The sequence below is a fragment of the Spermophilus citellus genome, assembly GCF_964194105.1.
Source record: "Spermophilus citellus genome assembly, chromosome: 5".
NCBI classification, from domain to species: Eukaryota; Metazoa; Chordata; class Mammalia; order Rodentia; family Sciuridae; genus Spermophilus; species Spermophilus citellus.
The window spans coordinates 126,068,282-126,087,643 of NC_138186.1; the positions used below are offsets into that span (position 1 = coordinate 126,068,282).

At 37.2% G+C, this 19,362-nt stretch overlaps 2 protein-coding genes across 4 annotated transcripts in view; one reads left to right on the top strand and one right to left on the bottom strand.

Annotated features, from left to right (window-relative positions):
• Nucleotides 1–19,362, bottom strand: part of MCM9 (minichromosome maintenance 9 homologous recombination repair factor) — a 90,983-nt gene that overhangs the window by 51,335 nt on the left and 20,286 nt on the right. The window lies entirely within an intron of this gene.
• On the top strand, nucleotides 4,493–17,169 carry ASF1A (anti-silencing function 1A histone chaperone). Its single transcript, XM_081293930.1, has 4 exons — nucleotides 4,493–4,956; nucleotides 10,883–10,998; nucleotides 15,089–15,265; nucleotides 16,711–17,169. Exons 1-4 carry the CDS (start codon nucleotides 4,848–4,850, stop codon nucleotides 16,921–16,923), a joined length of 615 nt encoding a protein of 204 aa, XP_081150056.1. The 5' UTR covers nucleotides 4,493–4,847; the 3' UTR covers nucleotides 16,924–17,169.

The following is a 19,362-nucleotide window of genomic DNA, read 5'->3' on the forward strand; positions in this document are numbered from 1 at the left end:
CCTCCTCTTTTGCAGCAGAAGGCTGGATCTCTGTAGTACCTCCTTGGGGAGACTCCCCCAGCTTTGCCTGGGCTGAGTCCTCTGCTCACTCACTGCCTACATATACCTGCATTCTCGATTGTTAAATGGGATGATAACACCTCATCCTCCACCATATCAGGGTACTGGACAGCTCAAAAACATAGGCTACTTAAAAGTCCTTTAAAAATAGTAAAAGAAAACACACCTTTTTCTTTTGCCCATTTTAATATCCATCAGTGAAGTTACAAGTAATACTTTCTATTTTGTATCACAATTATTTAATTACATAAATTACCTTTCTTACTAGATTATAATGTCTTTGTAAGTCTTATCTTTGAACATTTCACTGAGTCCAGCACAGAAATCTCACATAATACTCTCTGTATATATGCAATGAATTATTACCCAATCATTACTCTGGAATTTATCCCATTTAGCAATATCCATAAACTACAGCAAATTTCTACATTCTACATTTTTAAAGAAAAACTTAAAACTATCATTAAATTTTGACATTTCATCACTAGTCAATAAAAGACAGCCTTTTAAACTAAAGTTCATTTAAAAACTACTTTGGTAGAGCACTTGCCTGGCAATGTGCAAGACCCTGGGTTCTATCCTCAGCATCACAAGAAACAAACTATCACAACAACAAAACCCAAAAGAACACCAAAAAACAAGTCTTACTTTTTTTTTTTTTTTTAATGATGGGGACAATAATACAAATGACTCTTCAAAGACAACTCAACGAAGTGATAACATTAATTATCCCAGATGAAAAACCAGGTGATGTGAACAAAACTAAGACATTAGTACTTTCATTCCTATGATAACTTTTGCAACAGTCAGAAATTGAGACTCAACTTAATTCCTAGTTATAATAATTTTAATACAACACATTTTAAATTAATTTTATTTAGTTCTATGGTATTTTACTTTACTCTTTCATCTTGTGTGTGACCTCACTTTGACTTCACATTTCAGATTCTTAGAAGCCCTCTATAGAGGAGACTTGGACCCACAGAGACAAGTTACATCTTGTTTCTTCAAAATTCAAGCTGTATGCTCGATAATAGATACTTCTCTGAAGAATGGCTACACCCACTACACCACACCCCCACTGGCACAGCTAAATGACCACCTCATTTCATACCACAAAACTCACTTTAAAACTCATCAATACTAGGATTAAATAAGTTTAGACTTTCAAATAAGCTTAATTCTTAGTGGGAAAAATGTATCATAGCCGTATTAGTTTGTTAGGGCTGCCATGACAAAAGACTAGAGACTGGAAGCATAAAACAATAGAAATTTATTTTCTCACCATCTTAGAGACTAGAGTTCAAGATGAAGATGTTAGGTTAGGTTCATTTCTTCTGAGGTTGAATAAATGGCTCTCTTCTTGCTGTGTCCTTACATGTTCTTTTTTGTGTGTATGTATGCCCCTAGTGTTTATTTATAAGTCAAAATCTTCTTATTTTATGAGGACACCAGACTAGACTAGGGCACACACTAATAACCTCACTTAATTTAATCACATAGTTAAAGGCCCTATCTCCAAATATAGTCACATTCTAAGGCACTAGATGGTAATGTTTCAACATACGAATTTGGGGGAGGCATAATTCAGCCTAAAACAACAGCTAACTAGGTTCATTTATTTCTGCCCTAGGCACTAATTTAGGTTTTGTTCATCTTAAAAGCCAAACGACCTCTCAGCCATTCTTCCCCTAGAAATTTGGGGCTTACATTTCACATAGCTGTCCAAACCTCTTCTGTAACCCTTTGGGTACTTAATGAATGAAAACATACATAGTGATCCATCAGTTGCAATATGGCTTGTTGTTTGGGAGTCATCAAAAAGTTGTTAAGTAACAGTTCCTCTGAAACCAGAGAGATATGCTTTTTACTTTTTTTTCCCTTAAAGCATACTGTAATTTCAAAATATCCATCTGATGAATTATTTTGGTCTTGTACATGGTGAGGAAACTATTGAAAAAAGTGCTCAAAGACCCTTTAATATTTTCAATGAGCACTAATAACATTTAAGAGAGGCAGTGTGAGAGGCCTATAATTCATTCTTGCATATTCCAGTAAATTATTATTAAGGGGCTGAGGTTTGTGGCTCAATGGTAGAGCACTTCCCCAGTATGTGTAAGGCAATGGGTTTGATCCTCAGCACCGCATATAAATAAATAAAATAAATGTCCATTGACAACTTAAAAAAATCATTATGAAGATGTTTTTTCCTTAAATACTGTTGTACATGACATGTTTAAAAAAAGTGTAAAATAAGCCAAACTAGTTGTATCCAGGTAGATCTTCTCAGTTTCTGATACAGCACATCCATCAAAACTTTTTTTTTTTTTGGTAAGCCTGGCTTCATTAGAAGACACCTTAGGTCAAACTGCAAAATGCATTTGTTTCTTTTCTAGGGGGTGCTAGGGATTGTACTCAGGGGTGCTTTACCACTGAGCTACATCCTTAGTCCTTTTTATTTTGAGACAGGATCTTGCTAAGTTGCTGAAGGTTTGACTAAAATTGCTGAGGCTGGCCTCAAACTTGCAATACTTCTGCCTCTGCCTCCAGAGTCACTGTAATTGCAAGACTGCTCCACCAGGCTGGCTGCATTTCATTTTAACAAGCATATAACCTCATTTTTATAATACAAGTGAATTAGCATCTGCAATAATCAGACAATTGCATGCACATTGTCACAGGACTCATGTTTCAATCTTTGAATGGTCATTTTACCTTCCCTATCCAGCGTATCTTATATTATACAGCAATTTCTACTTTATCTTTACAGGTATAAAGACCAGAACTAATAAGAGTGAAGAGTATGTTGTTTATCAGCCACAGTAATCTGTTTCTATCACCAAGTATGACTTTTTTACTAAAATGTGCACAAAAAACTAGACTTGAAGAAAACTTATGTAGGTCCTATTAGACTATCCAATCCATTGACAACAAAATGGCATCCCCCTCCCAGTCTAATTAACTTTCTTTAACGTTGGGACACCTGATATTAGCTGTCCCACATTAACTTTAAAAGATCATCAGATGAAGACATCTCATCAAAAGAATGCCTGTAATCCCAGCAGCTGGGGAGGCTGAGGCAGGAGGATCAAGAGTTCAAAGCCAGCCTCAGCAACTTAGCAAGGCCATAAGCAACTGAGCAAGACCCTGTCTCTAAATAAATTATAAAAATAGGGCTAGGATGTGGCTCTGGGTTCAATCCTGGGTACCAAAAAAAAAAAAAAAAAAAAAAAATCTAATTAAGTATGAACAATGACCAAAGAATGACTAATTAAAATTTGGGGCACTATACAAAGAAAACACTCTTCAGATACTTAGGAAATAATTTCACTTTGAATTTTAGTCAAGTTTAGTGGTTTCATTTACAACGTTTAAGGAAAAAATGATAGTTTGTGAATAAAACCATCATAAAACAAACCTTTGTCACTCTTGATTAGTAAATAATAACAGTTGACACACACATGCTAAAAACTGTTTTTCATAATGGTAGTCAAGCAGCATAAATGAATCGATGTTTCCTAGTTCAGATTTTAACTGGCTTAGGAAAGTAAAGGGGCCTCAAAATTTGTTTTACTGACATTTTTATTTAGTAATGGCTTAGGTTGTAAATTTTTTAAAAATCAAATGTTTTAATATACCTTTGTGTTCTCTCCATTTCCCTTGCCTACATTTGTCGTGGTTTTGGGTCTTGGACACTTCCATTTTCTTCTTTTATGCTCCCCAAATGGCAAAAACCTGGAGTGTAACTCATCATGTCTGTTTTTGTTTTGTTTTTCTCATTCTAGAAGATCTGGAATGGGAGTTAGAAAACCCAGGTGCAGCCAAGGATTACCTACTTGGATTTTCTAAGCCAAGTGTGTGTGGAAAATCATCTCCTCGCCCTTCATTTTGTATGTATTTAACGGCGCTGTCGTGCCTAAACGTAGACACTAGCCAAGAACTCGATTTCCAAAATGGCTTTGCTCCTTCAGAGCTGACATTGGTCTATAAAATAGAATTTATTTCCACTGCAACCAACCCTTCTCTCTACTCCAATTACATGATACAAGACAGCTGAGCCTAACCAAGTGTGGACAACTGAATCTGATCTGTTAAATTCAGCAGAGCCGACAGATCCGTTGCACTGATGTAAAAAGTGTGTTAAAAGTAAAAAAAGAAAAAGAAAAAAAACCCCCAAAACCCTCCCGGAGCACACGAGGGGCGGGATCGTGCCCTCCCGCCCCGTCCGCGCCGCAGCCACGCCCCCACATCGGCCACGCCCCCTCCCATCCCTGCCGCGGCCACGCCCGACGTGAGGCGCAGGAGTCGCCGGGCCGGGGGCGGGGCCTGGGCCGCCCCTCCCCCAGCTGCCGCCGCCGGCGGCCTCCGCGCGGGCCTCCCAGCCCGTATTCCACTCACTTTGTTCTCCGCCTTTGTCCTAATCCACACCAGCAGGTGGAGCCGCAGTTAAAGTTTCCGAGTCCATTCCGGGAGCGGGAGCCTATCTTGTTTGCCGCCGAGGCCCTCGCTGGAGGAGGAGGGTCAGAGCTCGGGTGCAGCCAATCGCGGGCAACGCTGCTAGTTATCAGAGCAGAATGGGCTGTAGTTTAGTGAAATAGGAAAGCTGCAAAACACTGTGGAGTGCTCCCGTGTAAATAAAAAGAGGAAAAAAAAGTTTCTCAAGTCGCCGCTGCACGACGTCGGGCCGGTGCCGGGGCGGGGGTCTGCGCTCTTCCGAGCGGCCGCGCGCTGGACTTTATTGTGCCGCAACAAGCCCCCGTCCCCATTGTTTGTGTTTTTTTCAAAATATGGCAAAGGTTCAGGTGAACAATGTAGTGGTGCTGGATAACCCTTCTCCTTTCTACAACCCGTTCCAGTTCGAGATCACCTTCGAGTGCATCGAGGACCTGTCTGAAGGTGAGTCGCGGCGCCGCCGCCCGCCCAGGCTGTCAGTTGCGGCTGCAGACGTTGAAAGTTTCCCGGGCCCGGCCTCGCGCGGGCGGCCGGCCGTGGCGCCGGGCGGGTTGCGGCTCGCCTCTGCGGAGGGAAACTTGAAGTTGATGGACGACGGCCGCCGAGGCGCGCGCAGGTCCAGCCGCAGCCCGGGCGCCTGCCGTGGCTCAACTTGCGAGGAACTTGTTCGAGCGGAGGTAGCCATGTTGTCAGCTTTGTCTGGCGGGCGGGAGGGCGGTTCGCGGGTCCCGCACTCGCGCCCGCGGCGCCGGCCGGGACTAGTGCCGGGCTGGCCCCGCGCCGGGAGCTGCCTCCGCGACCCCCGCGGCCAGACTGGGCTGGGAGAGGCGTGTATATGGTCGCCCCGGCGAGTTAGCAGCGGAGCCATCTTACCCCAGTAGAGAATTGGGCTGGCGACCCCAGCGTCACGACGCCTCCTCTGCCCCGCTGCGGGTGACGAGCACGGCGCCCCGCCTGCCCACCTTCTTGCCCCTGAGCCGAAGGCAAATCCATTTTTAGAGCTTACGGCAGAGTTGCCGTACTCTCCTGGCCGGCCATGCCCGGCCGCTCCGGGGAAGAGAGCGAGGCTGTCCTCGCGCTGATTTCTGGTTTCCTCGGCCAACCAGCGGGGAAGGCGGGAGCAGGCTCGGCCCCTCCGCGCCGCTGGCTCCCCGAGGGCCGCCCGTCCTCCCCGGCCGGTCCTCCCGGCCAGCGCCGGGGATGCTCGTGGCGCCCAGGATGCTGGCGCGCAGGCTCCCCGACCAACGTGGACTCCTTTTCCTTAGTGACGGAAATCTTCTCTCCTCTCTCTCAGGAAGAAACATATTGCTAAGATAGGAAGTTACATTTAATCCAAGAGCAGAAATAAGATACTTTAAAAAATTCCCAGGACTTAATCTCTGGCTTCTAAATAGTCCGAAAGAAGACCGTCTTCGAGAACGTGTTGAAATCTAATTAAAATAACCACATCCAGACAGATACAGAATACACCCTGAACATAAAACACAAACGTGGGCTAGGAAATAAAAGGTAAAGTCCTGATGGCAACGCAACAGTCTTTAGTATTTTTACGTTTTTAAGATCTTAAAAAGAATCTTTTAAATACTTGCAGTAGTACATACAGTATTTAGAAAGCTAAAACTTGATAATCTTTAATCTGTGCTTTTTTTAGATTTTATTAATACAATTCAGTGCTTTATTTTCAAAATCTGAGTGGAAAAAAGTTTGACTTAAGTATTAATTTCACAGTTAAAATAGGGGACCATCTTTGAGCTTACATGTATATTTGAAAAAATGCATTTAAAATTATTAGGCTAATCATGGCACTGTAAAGCATTTTTTCATTTTAAAAATCAGTTCTTAATCTCTAAAATGTATTTTAAGATGTTAATTTTAAAAGCAATGTGCACTCATTGCAATAAACTTTTTAAAAAGTTGTACAAAGTAGCAGTCCTCAGTACCTACCCTCCTTTAGCTAACCACAATTAACACGTTAATATGTGACTTGTTTTAATATATACATCAAGCATAAATGCATGTATTTCATATGGAGCATATTCTGAAGGATTGCTCATTTATTAAAATGTAGTAATCTATAAAGAGGTCATGGATAATAAAAGATTATTTTTCTTACTATTTTGAAACCATTCGGTTACATACATTTACATGGTACTACTAAAAGCATTTCAACTGCCAGCCCATTTTTCATACCTAAGAGTCAGTCATTTTTCTTCCAATCAATTGCATACACAAATGGGTAAATATAAGAAAAATATTGATCAATCCATCCCAATTTATACTAGGTGTTTTGGGCATTAGAAGACCTTCAAGTTACCAGTTTTTCTCAAAGATGCCTTCCATTTTAGGATGTTGTTACAGGGTCTTTACATGGCTAGTTTGAAACCTGCCATTTATAGAAGCCAAACTGTTCCATTTTTAACGTGGATCCTTCAGAACTCAGCTCAATAACATCACAGATTTCAAGAATACACCTACTTCCACTGGTAACACTTCACATGGGGGTACCATCACTGGGCATTTATTTAGTACTTTTTAAAATATTTTAAGCTGAGTCATTGAGGAGCTGCAAAGGAATCTTTCAAAAAGGTGCCATGCTTGTGTACTCCACCTAGAGGCTGTGTGGATTAAGGAAGTTGAGTTTACTGAGCAAAGGTTCCTTTTAGGTTCCATACTTTTATATTGTAATTAGTTTTTAATAATCTATTCCTGAAATTAAACTTCAGAATATTCTGAAGAGAATTTATAAATTACTCTTTCTTGATCCCCAAGCTATAATTAAGCCACCATTTTTCATACTGTAACTGGTCAAAGTCCCCTTTAAAAACTACACTATTGGTTTGCTTCAGAAAAAGCCTTATATAGTGTTTGTTCTTCAGATAATTGGATTGTTTCTAACATAAGGCCTATGTCAGGGAGTAAAATAGTTCTACAAAATGAAAGGTCAAGATTTAAGCAGAAGTTGGACTGGGGTTGTAGCTCAGTGGTAGAGCACTTGCCTGGCATGTGTGAGACACTGGTTTTGATCCTCAGCACCACATAAAAATAAATAAATAAAGGTATTATGTCCATCTACAACTAAAAATAAAAATATTTAAGCAGAAGTTACAAAGCCTTCACAAGAATTGACTGATCTTTTTACCAGTTTTTAAGTTTGTATATCAATAATTACAGCTACTGATAGTTGAATATTTACAGTGTATCAGAATTGAACATTGTGATTTATACTCTGAATTTTCAAGCTTATTCTAATGCTAAGTGCTGCATCTTTACCCTAAACCATAGGTCTTTCCAATAGTTTAATTAATTTTAAATCCCCTTTGTTGACTTCCTTGGGTCACTCCCACCACCACAAACAGATACTTTCCGCCTGGGATTTCTACAACTGAATGAAATTTAACTTTTTATATAAATGAATAAGCTCTTTCAACTGGTAACCTACTTAAAGTAGATGACCTTATCCTTTCCTCTTTGAAATACGGAGGGCTGGATAATTAAATCTAGGTTAAAAATAATAAAACAAGTAACACTTATTTATAAAAATTGCTGGCCATTTAAAATGCAGTAGGTTCCACAAAGATCCCATAGCATAAAATCAATGTGTAGACATTCCTTGATTTGGTTGGCTTTTACTAGCTAAGGCTAGATTATCCCTTCATCCCTTCTTACTTTCACCTCCCCACACCACCACCAATTACACTGCCTTATTTCACTATTAATTCAAGAGCTAGAGAGGTAAAAATTTATCTTCCCAGTTATGTTTTGGAGAGTCCAGACTTTGGAATTGCTCTAGCACATCTTGGATTTGATTCTTTAATATGTTGTGAAGATGAGTAGGTTAGAGTCCCACATAAAATACCTAAAAATATATACATGTATTTGCAAAATTACATCTATATAATAAAGCTGTTGAGGTTTTACCAACAGTGTTAAGTGGCAGAACCAGTACAAGCAGGTTTATAAATTATGGGTACATTCCCTATGTCAGACAACATGCCAGCTTATACCATTGAGTCCAAGATCCTAGTGGTACAAATACATATGAAATTAACAACCTTATGAAAACCTCTATGACAATTCTCAGTCTTATCCTCTCTTGGCTAGCTTAGTAGCTTTCACATCTCTTTCAAAAGCTTCTTGGCTTTTCGGTCACCTACCTAATTAGCCACTAGTTTCCTAACCTACTTTATTGATTCTTCTTTATCCCATCAATTATAATGGCTTTACATACTACTGCCAATTTCCAAATTTTATCAGACCTATTTAGTTATCTCCACTTAAATATGTAGTAAACATCTCAAACATGTCTACAACTAACAGGATAATTTTCCTCTCCTCCCACCTCAACCCCTGCAAAAAAAGTGTCTCTTCCTGCTTCTGTCATCAGAATTTATCCAGGATATAACTGTTTCACATCCACCATGGCCACACATAGTCCATGATACCATAATATTTTGCCTCCATCATAATTTTTAATACTTTTTTTAGTTGTAAATGGATCTTTTTAATTTTACTTATTTGTATGCAGTGTTGGGGATAAAATCCAGGGCCTCACACATGCCAGGCAAGTCCTCTACCACTGAGCCACAACTCCAACCCCTCATCATAATTTTTTGAAATAGCCTCCTGTTGTCTTGCCCCCTTATAGTCTATACTGAACACAGCAATTTAAATGATGTTTTAAAATGAAAATGGATCCCTGTCACTTCTCTGCTCAAAACCCTTCAATGGGGCTGAAGGTGTGGTTCAGTGGTAGACTGCTTGCCTGCCATTCACAAGGACCTGGATTTGATCCCTGGCACCACAGAAATAAAGAAAACCTTTGGTGGCTTCCCATGTCATTCAATGTAAAAAGTCAAAATCTTTAAGTTGGCCTTCAAACCCTTGTCTTATGGTTGGTTACTGACCCCCTTGTTCATTCTGTTCAAGTCCAGCCTCACTTTTTTTCTGACCATGCCAAGCATGTTTTCTCCCTGACTGGATGCTCACATTCCCTGCTTCTTCATCTCTATCAACAAGTAGGTGTTCCTGTGAGAACCCAAATGCGGAAACGTACTAAAAGTGGGCAATGTGAGTGGTCAAAATCTAGGATAGAGCCATGACATAATAGGCCCTCAACAGTCACTGATTTTTAAGAACATGTATAAACCTGAAGCAGCTTTCAATTCAATAAATTGCAGTTTATAATAACATAAAAATGTACCTATCATTTCTTTTATTAAGATATAAAAATATCTATACAGTTACACAAAAATGGCACTAACTAAATTCTCTTGTAAGTGATCCAGAAACTCATGTCTTTGGGGGTGTTTATGTGGTCTCATTGAATCTACCATGCAGGATTCACTCATGAATCCAAGAGCAGGCCACACATATTAAACACCCTAAGAGGATAAGGAAGTCTCTTAAAGATGATTTGTATTTATAGAATTGTCTTCCTTCCCCTACTAAAGAGGAGGCTCCTTCAAAGAGTAGCAGTTTTACTTATCCCTGCGTTCTCCAGAGTACATTGTAAAAGGTGTTCAATTAAGTTTGCTATTGAATTACATATCAAAGTCTTAGAGTGCACCTGAGTTTGTTTTATACTCCTTGTGCCCATTGCTCCTATATATACTCTGTTGTGCAAACAGGTGGAAGGTTCTGGGTTTCCTCTTCCCGGTTTAAAGAATATATGACCTGAGGGAAAGAAAACCCTGTGGTCCTTTAACCACAGTTAGTATAGTTAGTAATAGGCATCAGTCCCAACTAAACCAGTAATGTGCATCTTCAGTTTATAGTTTCAGCCATGAGAAGTGATGATAAAACAGCTACTTTGTTTCAGTTGATGAGCTAATAAAGTCCTTACTTCTGAGTCAAAAGGGAGTTATGCTAATAATGATTTTTCTACTTGAGAGCTCTGTGCTGATTTGAATCTCACAAGACAGGCCTTCCAAAGTATGTTGAGGAGGTTGTTAAAAGATGACATGCAAAAAAGGGCTAAGGAATTCCTTAGCCAAATAAACATGGGAAGTGCTGGACTAAGGTTCCTGGTATTTTTTATTAAGGGATGTCTCAGAACACAATGTTGGCATGCTTTATAATAATCTTTTAAGACAAGGTGTATAGCATTTCCCACTTTTCTGGTCATGTAGTCTTTTTTGTGAAGAGCACTGTTCAGGGACCAGTGTTTCAGAAAAGATATTTTGAGAAAGTGGTATGAAGAATGAACTCTGGTAAGAATTTTATAAGAAGTGGTTCATTGCCTTTCTGGATTTTCTGCTATTCGAAATCATTTTGCAGCCAATGTATGGCTAAGTAGACATTAAAAGGGTCTTTTGATGTCATCTGGAATGTAATTACTGATATGAAAAAATGTTTTGGTTTTTAACTCTAGACTTGGAATGGAAAATTATCTATGTGGGCTCTGCAGAAAGTGAAGAATATGATCAAGTTTTAGACTCTGTTTTAGTGGGTCCTGTTCCTGCAGGAAGGCATATGTTTGTATTTCAGGTAAGATTCATCTTAGTAAACTTGTATACCAGATGTTTCTAAATTGACTGTCTCATGGTTCTTATCCTTTGACTTTTGTGTTAAATCACTGCTTCAACTACTTTTAATCTGCTGTCTTTCAGGCAGTCTCTGTTATAAAGGGACTGCACTTCTTGGTTTTTATGTACTGAAGTGATGTTAATAATATTTTGCTTCAGGGAAGTACACAGCATGCAGTAAATCTTATACTATATGATGGCACACATGGTGATTAATCTTGGGCTCTTCTAGGAGATCAGACTTTTAAGATGGCTGTCCAGAACATGGATTCAAAACACTTTTTGCTAACTGGTACAGTTAACTGAATAACCCGGCAATAATATGAATCAATAGTAAGGGAAACTAGACCATTTAGTAATAAACATTTTCAGTTTATGGTTTCAGCCACTAAGAGTGATGGTAATATAACAAAAACAAAAACTTTATTTCAGAGTAGTCAGTAACTAAGCTACATTAACTATAGATGGAGATGTGTGATATTGAGGCATTGAATTTTGAGGGGATCAAATCCAGGAATTTCTGCATGCTGGGCAAGCACTCTATAAATGAGTTTATCCCCAGCTGAGTCACTGGAATTAAAGTCCAGTGGTTTACTAAGGCATCTAATCTACATACCTTATCAAGGACTACTGTTGTAAGTCCACTAGTCATTTGTGAAGAGGAAATCTACTAATATAAATTATGTCCTCAGATACCACTGACAGTATTTGGTCTGTGCCAAGGCTTCAAACATTGTCTTCTGTATGCAAAAGTGTGATTTCTTTTAATTCATGCTAAGTTGCTATATAAAACTATTGAGTCATTTCTAAATTCTCCACGCTTCTTGGAGGGAGATAGTAATAATATTCCAAAGAGTAATTAGCCATAGGTGTTTTTTTTTTTTTTTTAATAAACTTATTAGTTTTTGTTATAAGTATTTCTACCAACAAAGTCTCACTGAAAAGTCTTCATCAAGAAAGAAAAGTCTGGGGCTGGGGTTGTGGTTCAGTGGTAGAGTGCTCGCCTAGCATGCACGAGGCACTGGGTTTGATCCTCAGCACCACATACATGTAAAATAAAGATATTGTGTCCACCCAAAACTAAAAAATATTAAGAAAGAAAGAAAGAAAGAAAAGTCTAACTCTTCCTGTCACAGATATTCCTGTTTTCTCACTTCATAGTGACAAACCGTATTCAGTTAAATTGGCCCTGTCTGAAATCAGCAAAGAGGGATGAAGATGTGGCTTAATAATGGAGCACTCACCTGACATGTGTGAGACTCTAGGTTCAATCCCCAGGGCCACAAATAAACAGGCAAAAGAATCACTCAAACACAGTCCAGCTCTAGGGATGCCTTTCCTAAATATAGAATTCAGAGACTTGTTCTCTTAGCCTTAGGAGCTTTATATTAGGAATGCATAAATAATTTAATGTATCAAAGCAAATGGTGAAGAAAAGCTCTAAAACACATTAAAAGGGTTAAATGAGTTGTACCAGTGTATAATCTTGTGAAAAGTGGGTAACACAGAACGCCCAGTTCTGCAGAAGGAAGCACTGCCATTACCGAACTTGGTCTAACCCCACACCGCTGTGTGTGAATTTAGACAAGCTCATCTCCCTTAGAGACTCCACTGTAGGTAGGATCCTACCTTCATGAGAATGTTATAAAGAATAAAACAGTATCATCACTGACAATCTAATTACATCTATAATTAGAACTAAATTTTTATTCTCTTAGTTTCTTGAAATTGTTATATAAAGAGGCAGGAACTGATTTGGCGACAAGCTTGGGGAACCCTTACTTTACTGATAGTAATTCATGGTGTAGTAAAAGAAACTTGGATTGACATATAGTGCTACTATAAATACTTAGATAAATGCCTTGGTTTTGAAATAATCTATTGAGAATCTTTTTTTTTTTTTTTTTTTTTTTTTTTTTTTAATATTGTTTGGAACAACACTCTCCTAAGCTCTTGGTTAAGTGTTATAAGGGAAAAAAAATCAATAGTATTTCCTTCTAGTGATAAGTAACTTTACCTTGATATCAGTGTACATATTGCCAAAAAGAACAGAGAAAACACATGTCATTTGGATCATACGTTTACCTATGTGTCTCCCATGTTTACAAAATTAACAATATCAATAGAAAGTGGCTAAGGTACAGTTTTTGATGTTTTAAGTAAAGCATGCCATAATACTCTCCTGTTCTGCTATGATTCTGCTTCAGAATTATTCAACTTGCCTGTTTGAGTTGTCAAAGACTAGCAGTAAGACAGCCAGACATCTGCCTCATATTGCTGGTTGAAGGCAAAGATCTGTCCATCACTTTCTTATCCTGAATGATCTGAAAAACTTGCTACTTTCTCTAATTGAATTTGCTAACCTGAGTAGTTTAGCAAACTGATTTTTAAACAAACATGCCGAGAACCTATTTGTTGCGTGATGAGAAGCAATATGGAGGAGAGTTCCCATAGTGCTACTGAACTATTTCCCATCTCCAACTACTGCAACATGAGAAACCCTATGGGTACTTTAAAAGTAACCTAACCCCTCTGGGGAAGAGGTGTGTAAGATCTCTATGACAGTCATCTTTGAGATAAGCTCTCTGTCCTCATCATGGTGTCTCTCCAAGGAGATCAAAAACAGCTTCAAGACAGGATCTGAATAATGAATAAATTTCAAAACACTAAATGCTTAAAGCTGTACCAAACATAAGATTATAAAGATGAACTAGATGGAACTCCTGCCCTGGACAAATTAGGGAAGACTGAAGAGTAAACATAATTTGATTGTTGAGCATACAAGTACATTTTAAAAAGCTGCTAACTCTACCTTCTTAGTTAGGGCTTATAAGGATACAAATTTTTTCAGGATGTGAGGGAAGTACATTTCAGGCCAAGGGAACACTATGTTCAAGGCACAGAGGTGGGAAAGATTATCAGCACATCTTAAAGAACTTGTTTAGTAATTCATATCTAGAACAAGAATAGAATTAAAGGAGGTATGAATGGAGTTATTGGAGAAAAATTATGAAGGATCTTAAAAATGAAGATAACCAAGATTTTGATCCCTACAAAATGGGAATAATCTATGGTTTTCAAACCAGGCTAAAGGACAGAAACAGATCTGTGTTTGAATCCTAATGCTGGCAGCAGTACAAATGATAGGCTAGAGGTGAAGAGACAAGTTAGAAGGTTTTTGCAATATTCCAGATAAGAAATGAAGACATGAAGCCAGCCTTCAGCAATGAGAGATGTTGAGAATGACTGGATGAGAGAGATAAGCATTGGCTGAAATTTTACCTAGGCCCAGGATGCTCCTTAGTGTCCTGACAACAGTAAGCTAATTTGTTGGAATTTGCTGGCTGCTTCAGGTTGAACTCAGGTATTATCACCGCCCATGTCTTCTCTGTCTGTGCCTCCTTCCATCCAGTCCATGTCTTTATTTCCTGTACTCTGCTATAGATACGGCCCTAGCCTTTTCTTGTGTTTGTAGCCCCTTCTCTTCTTGTTTCACCTTCTGCATTAAAACAAGGTCTTTGATATCATCTACCTAAAACAATCTTCACCCTCATTGAATTTCCACCAATATAGGTGGTTTAAACAGCATGTTTTTTTTTTTTTTTTAGCAAAGTGACTATTTACAACAGTGGATTATTAACATTTTTTTTTTAAAACTGCTGTATGCATTTCATCTTCATTTTATACTAATTTACAATTAGAATATCTGTTAAGTGGGCATGAGAATATAAGTGTCCTGGTATAATAAACATTTCTTGCCAATAGGCTGTATAAAGATAATATTTATTAATTAGGTCTGTAAATTATAACTGGACAAAGTTAAAATCCATAAGACTATTGATTTGATTGCTTAAGGGTACCTAATTATAGCAGGGATAAATATGAGCAATATTTTTAAACTAGAAGCCTATCTCAAAAATGAACACTTGCCTTCCTAATGTGATTTCTAAGTTTCAGATGCACCTTCAATTGAGTGTTAAGATAATGAAAACTCTAGCCTTTCATGCCATTAACAGCTTTTTTGTGTTTCTTTTCTTTTTAAATTATTTTAGGCTGATGCACCTAATCCAGGACTCATTCCAGATGCAGATGCCGTAGGTGTAACAGTTGTGCTAATTACTTGTACCTATCGAGGTCAAGAATTTATTAGAGTTGGCTATTATGTAAATAATGAATACACTGAGACAGAATTAAGGGAAAATCCACCAGTAAAACCAGACTTTTCTAAGGTAAGATTCCTATCATTACTTTTAAATTACTTATAGTTTTTTTAGGAAGTTGCTATTTCACAGTACACTATGAAAGTGGCTTTGATACAAAATAAATTTGAAGTCCTTGTGCCATCTGGGCAAAGTGATTATTGTTCCATTATCATGGATCACCTCAAACCCTACATCCAGTGAATTACTAGTATTAATGTTGGGCAGATACCTTGACAGTCTCTGATGGTTTACAAAAATGAAAGTGCCTCTTGTAGAACCAGGCCTTTGTTTATGGCTCTGTTGCATTTTTCAATGCGTCAAGATTTACCTGATTTTAACTTTTAGGACAAGCAAGTTCATATCGGTGATATTATTGATTAATCACTATTTTTATCTATAAATTTTCCCAAAATTATAGGAAGAGATTTTCTGTTTGCATTGTATATGAATATTGTTATCTTATGCCACCTAAATGCTTTGTTTTAGCTGCTATTCTTAGAAGTTAGACTATAGGTCTTAATTTTGTTTTTTTTCCTTCTGTACTAGAGATTAAACCCAGGGGCATTCTACCACTGAGCTATATCCCAGCCCTTTTTCTCTTTTTCAGTTTGAGACAGGGTCTCTGTAAATTGCCCAGGCTGACTTCTAACTTGGATCCTCCTGCTTCAGCCTCTGAGAACTGAGATGACAAGCAAGTGCCACTATGGGTGGCTTAGGTCTTAAGCTGTTTTCCATAATCAGAAATATTTAAGTTCCATGAAGTTAAAATATGATTTAGTAGTTTCAAAGATATTTAGTATCTTATAAGTTTCCATTAGGAACCATTAGCAGTTTAATAACTGGTGATTTTGTGAGGATGCAAAGTAAGCAAAGTTAAAATGGCACTATCTGTCAGACCTTTCAAGAAAAATTTCATGACTGTGGAATAGAAAGTTCTCCTTTCTGATAATAAGGCTGGAATGCTTTTTATCCTATTTGTGGGGCCTTCCATTGATCTATTACTTGTATTGAAGAAAACAAAGAACCTACTACATTGTTTCTAAGAATAAGCCATAATATTTAAAAGGTAAAAAGCCACTATAATGAAGTTACTATGTATTCATAATAATATAATATTTGGGGAACTTATTCATTTTCCTTGAAAACATCAATCTAAAGAGATATTGTTTCAATAAAGCATCCTCTGAAGCATTCACCTACAAAAGACTTTTTCCCTCCCTTTTAGGAAATAAAGTATAGAAGAGTTAGATGGCTTATTGGTAGTGAAAGATCTATATGAATTCCCTCAGATTCTCCTTTTTTTGTTTCTACTAGGAAAATAAGTTCTTTGCCGTGGCCTCAGTCTTCGTTTATTAGTTAGGCCTGAAGGGCTTTATTTGACTTATACCTTTGTATGTGAATGCCTCTACTTGCTATGGTGATCTAACTTTCCTAGTGTTTACCATTTATATATTTCCTTCCTCTGTGTCTAGCTTCAAAGGAATATTTTGGCATCTAATCCCAGGGTCACAAGATTCCACATTAACTGGGAAGATAACACAGAAAAACTGGAAGATGCAGAGAGCAGTAATCCAAATCTACAGTCACTTCTTTCAACAGATGCATTACCTTCAGCATCAAAGGGATGGTCCACGTCAGAAAACTCACTAAATGTCATGTTAGAATCCCACATGGACTGCATGTGACCACCTGCCATCCCTTTAGTACAGATTAAGCTATTAAAAACAGAACTATTTCCCTGAAATTCCGTAAGTACATAGTCAAGACACAATGTGAAGAATTTGTTTAAAAACATCCTGTAGAAAGTTTATAAGAAAACCAGTATTTGAGCAAATTGTGGAATATAAATACAACTATTTTTAAGTAATTTTTTTTCTCTAATGTGTTATTTTATTTGTTCTGAAACTAATCTGATTAAAGCATATATATTATTTTCTTCTCCTTTATATGTAATTAAAGCACTTATAAAAAGGAAAATATGAATCATCAAACCAGATTGTGAAGATGTCTTAGCCTCTTGGACAATAATCTTGGGACCACTATTTTACTGGCCTTTGAAAGAACAAAGTTGACTTCAACTAAATGTTTCTTCCTGTGAAGACAAAGTGTGGTTTTAATTTAAGAGGCAAATTTCCACTGGTTAACAAAAAGGAGTCCTTAAAAGGGGAATTTGAAATCAACTAAAAACTACCAAGAACTTTAGGTTTCAGTTTTTCCAGGCCACCATAACATCTTGTAGCTGCTATTATAGTTCATGTAATATTGGACAGTAGTTGGTTTGGTTTCTAAAATAATAACAAATGTGGCTAATTGTTTATAAGGTCCTCTGGCTATGGTTTTGGTTTTATAACAGGACATCAAAACACATGAACTATAACTCATTTTTGAACAGTGATTTCGACATATCAAGAGTATATAAACTCCCTAAGTTTAAGAACATGAGATTATAATAGCTCAAATATGTTTATTAGATTTATAAAAGTACTATGAACTTTAAAAATTCTTTTGATAGATCATCTGTTGTTGGCACTATTTATATAAAAACTGGATTTAGAAAGGTATATTTAGCTTTATCATAACAGATTAGTTACTATTTTGGAAATATCTATATTTTCACATCTATACTACTCTTTCCCATGTCCTCTGACAACTCGAGAAGAATAGGATCAGGCATATTTGTAGTTGACACATTCTAGATAGCTTTTCCAGATAACAGGTTTTTGAAAAGCAATAATGGAAAGGAATTTATTAACTAAATGGGTCAAAAGGTTATTTTTCTTTGATGACATCTAGGTACTTCAAAAAGTCTCTATACTCCATTAAATTAAAGGTAGAATATTTTCATTTGACTCTTGCTGCTAAGCAAGGTAGCCATATGATTACAGCTTATGCAGTGCCTTCATATCTAAAACTTTTATACTGCACTTTTTAAAACTTTTATTTTGAGGAAAGGAAAAAGCATTTGTCTAAATACAGACTCTTAAGTTGTATATATTTCATGTCATTCTAAAAAAGTGAATTTGTGAAGCAAAGTTTTGCTAAATATTAAACTTTGGAATTTAATATGCCAGATTATTAGAATATTGTCCATTAACTAGTTCACAGATTTTAAAAGCAAAATGCCTCTGTTAAAACTATATGAAGAAAATATCATCTTTGTCTAACTGAAATTAAAAGAAAATGTTAAGGTATTAAAATGAAAATAAAAGTAATACTTTCCAACAAAGAGCTCAGTGATTAATCTAGTAGGAATAAGATATGTTCTCATTAGAAATAAAACATATAAACTAAATCACCAAATAATGCAATCCACCGCTGACTTTTTATTCTAATTAAAAGATCACTTTGTAGTGACATCAAAGAGTTAGGTTTTTATATCAATTTGGAAATTGACAGCTAATTTTCACACAAATTTCGGACTTAAAAACAATTACCTTTTATTACCTTAAGTTTTATGGCTCTGTTAAGTTAGTTTTAAAAAAAAATTAATGACTGAAAATCGATTTGGAATTCAAATATTAATAACTAAGAACTAGTGTGTAGGCTTTTTTCTCCAAGGTAGCCTCATTTATAGACACTATATCTGAATTTAGCTGGCAGGCTTAGAATTGTTTTTCCCGCCTTTTGATCATGAAGAATATAAATGTGAACAAATCACCTAACGGCACTGTAGAGATAAGCTGAGTAGGTTGGAGGAAATCAGGGTATCATTTGAGCTGAGAACACAATCCAGGAATCTGAGGAAGCATATGTGCATTTGTCCTTTATAACCTTTAGATTTCTATATGGTCTTACCCTGTGGTTTTAGGATTTTGGATTTCTAATTTTATCAAAAGTCTGACAGCAATTTTCAAATTTTTTTACCATGATCCAAAATAAAAAAAAAAAAGCATGACCCTGTAGCAACACAAGTTTATATTAATTTTCAACGCATCCTTTAGTGTACCTCACTATGTGCTGCATGACTCCCTAATGGGTTGTAATAACAGTTTGAATAAAAGCTAATCTGGTCCTTTGAGTAGGTGAGAAGTAGCAGTCAATTTTCTACAATTATAAAATTTATATTCCCTCTATCAGTCTTTTTGCTCATATTTAGGTTATAAAATAGCATAAAAAAGAGGTAA

Bases quoted from the DNA above. Each gene is read 5' to 3' on its own strand.
- ASF1A (XM_081293930.1), top strand. From the start codon at position 4,848: ATGGCAAAGGTTCAGGTGAACAATGTAGTGGTGCTGGATAACCCTTCT. The intron at 10,999-15,088 runs GTAAGATTCATC...AAATTATTTTAG, and splicing joins GGCATATGTTTGTATTTCAG to GCTGATGCACCTAATCCAGG. The intron at 15,266-16,710 runs GTAAGATTCCTA...CTCTGTGTCTAG, and splicing joins TAAAACCAGACTTTTCTAAG to CTTCAAAGGAATATTTTGGC.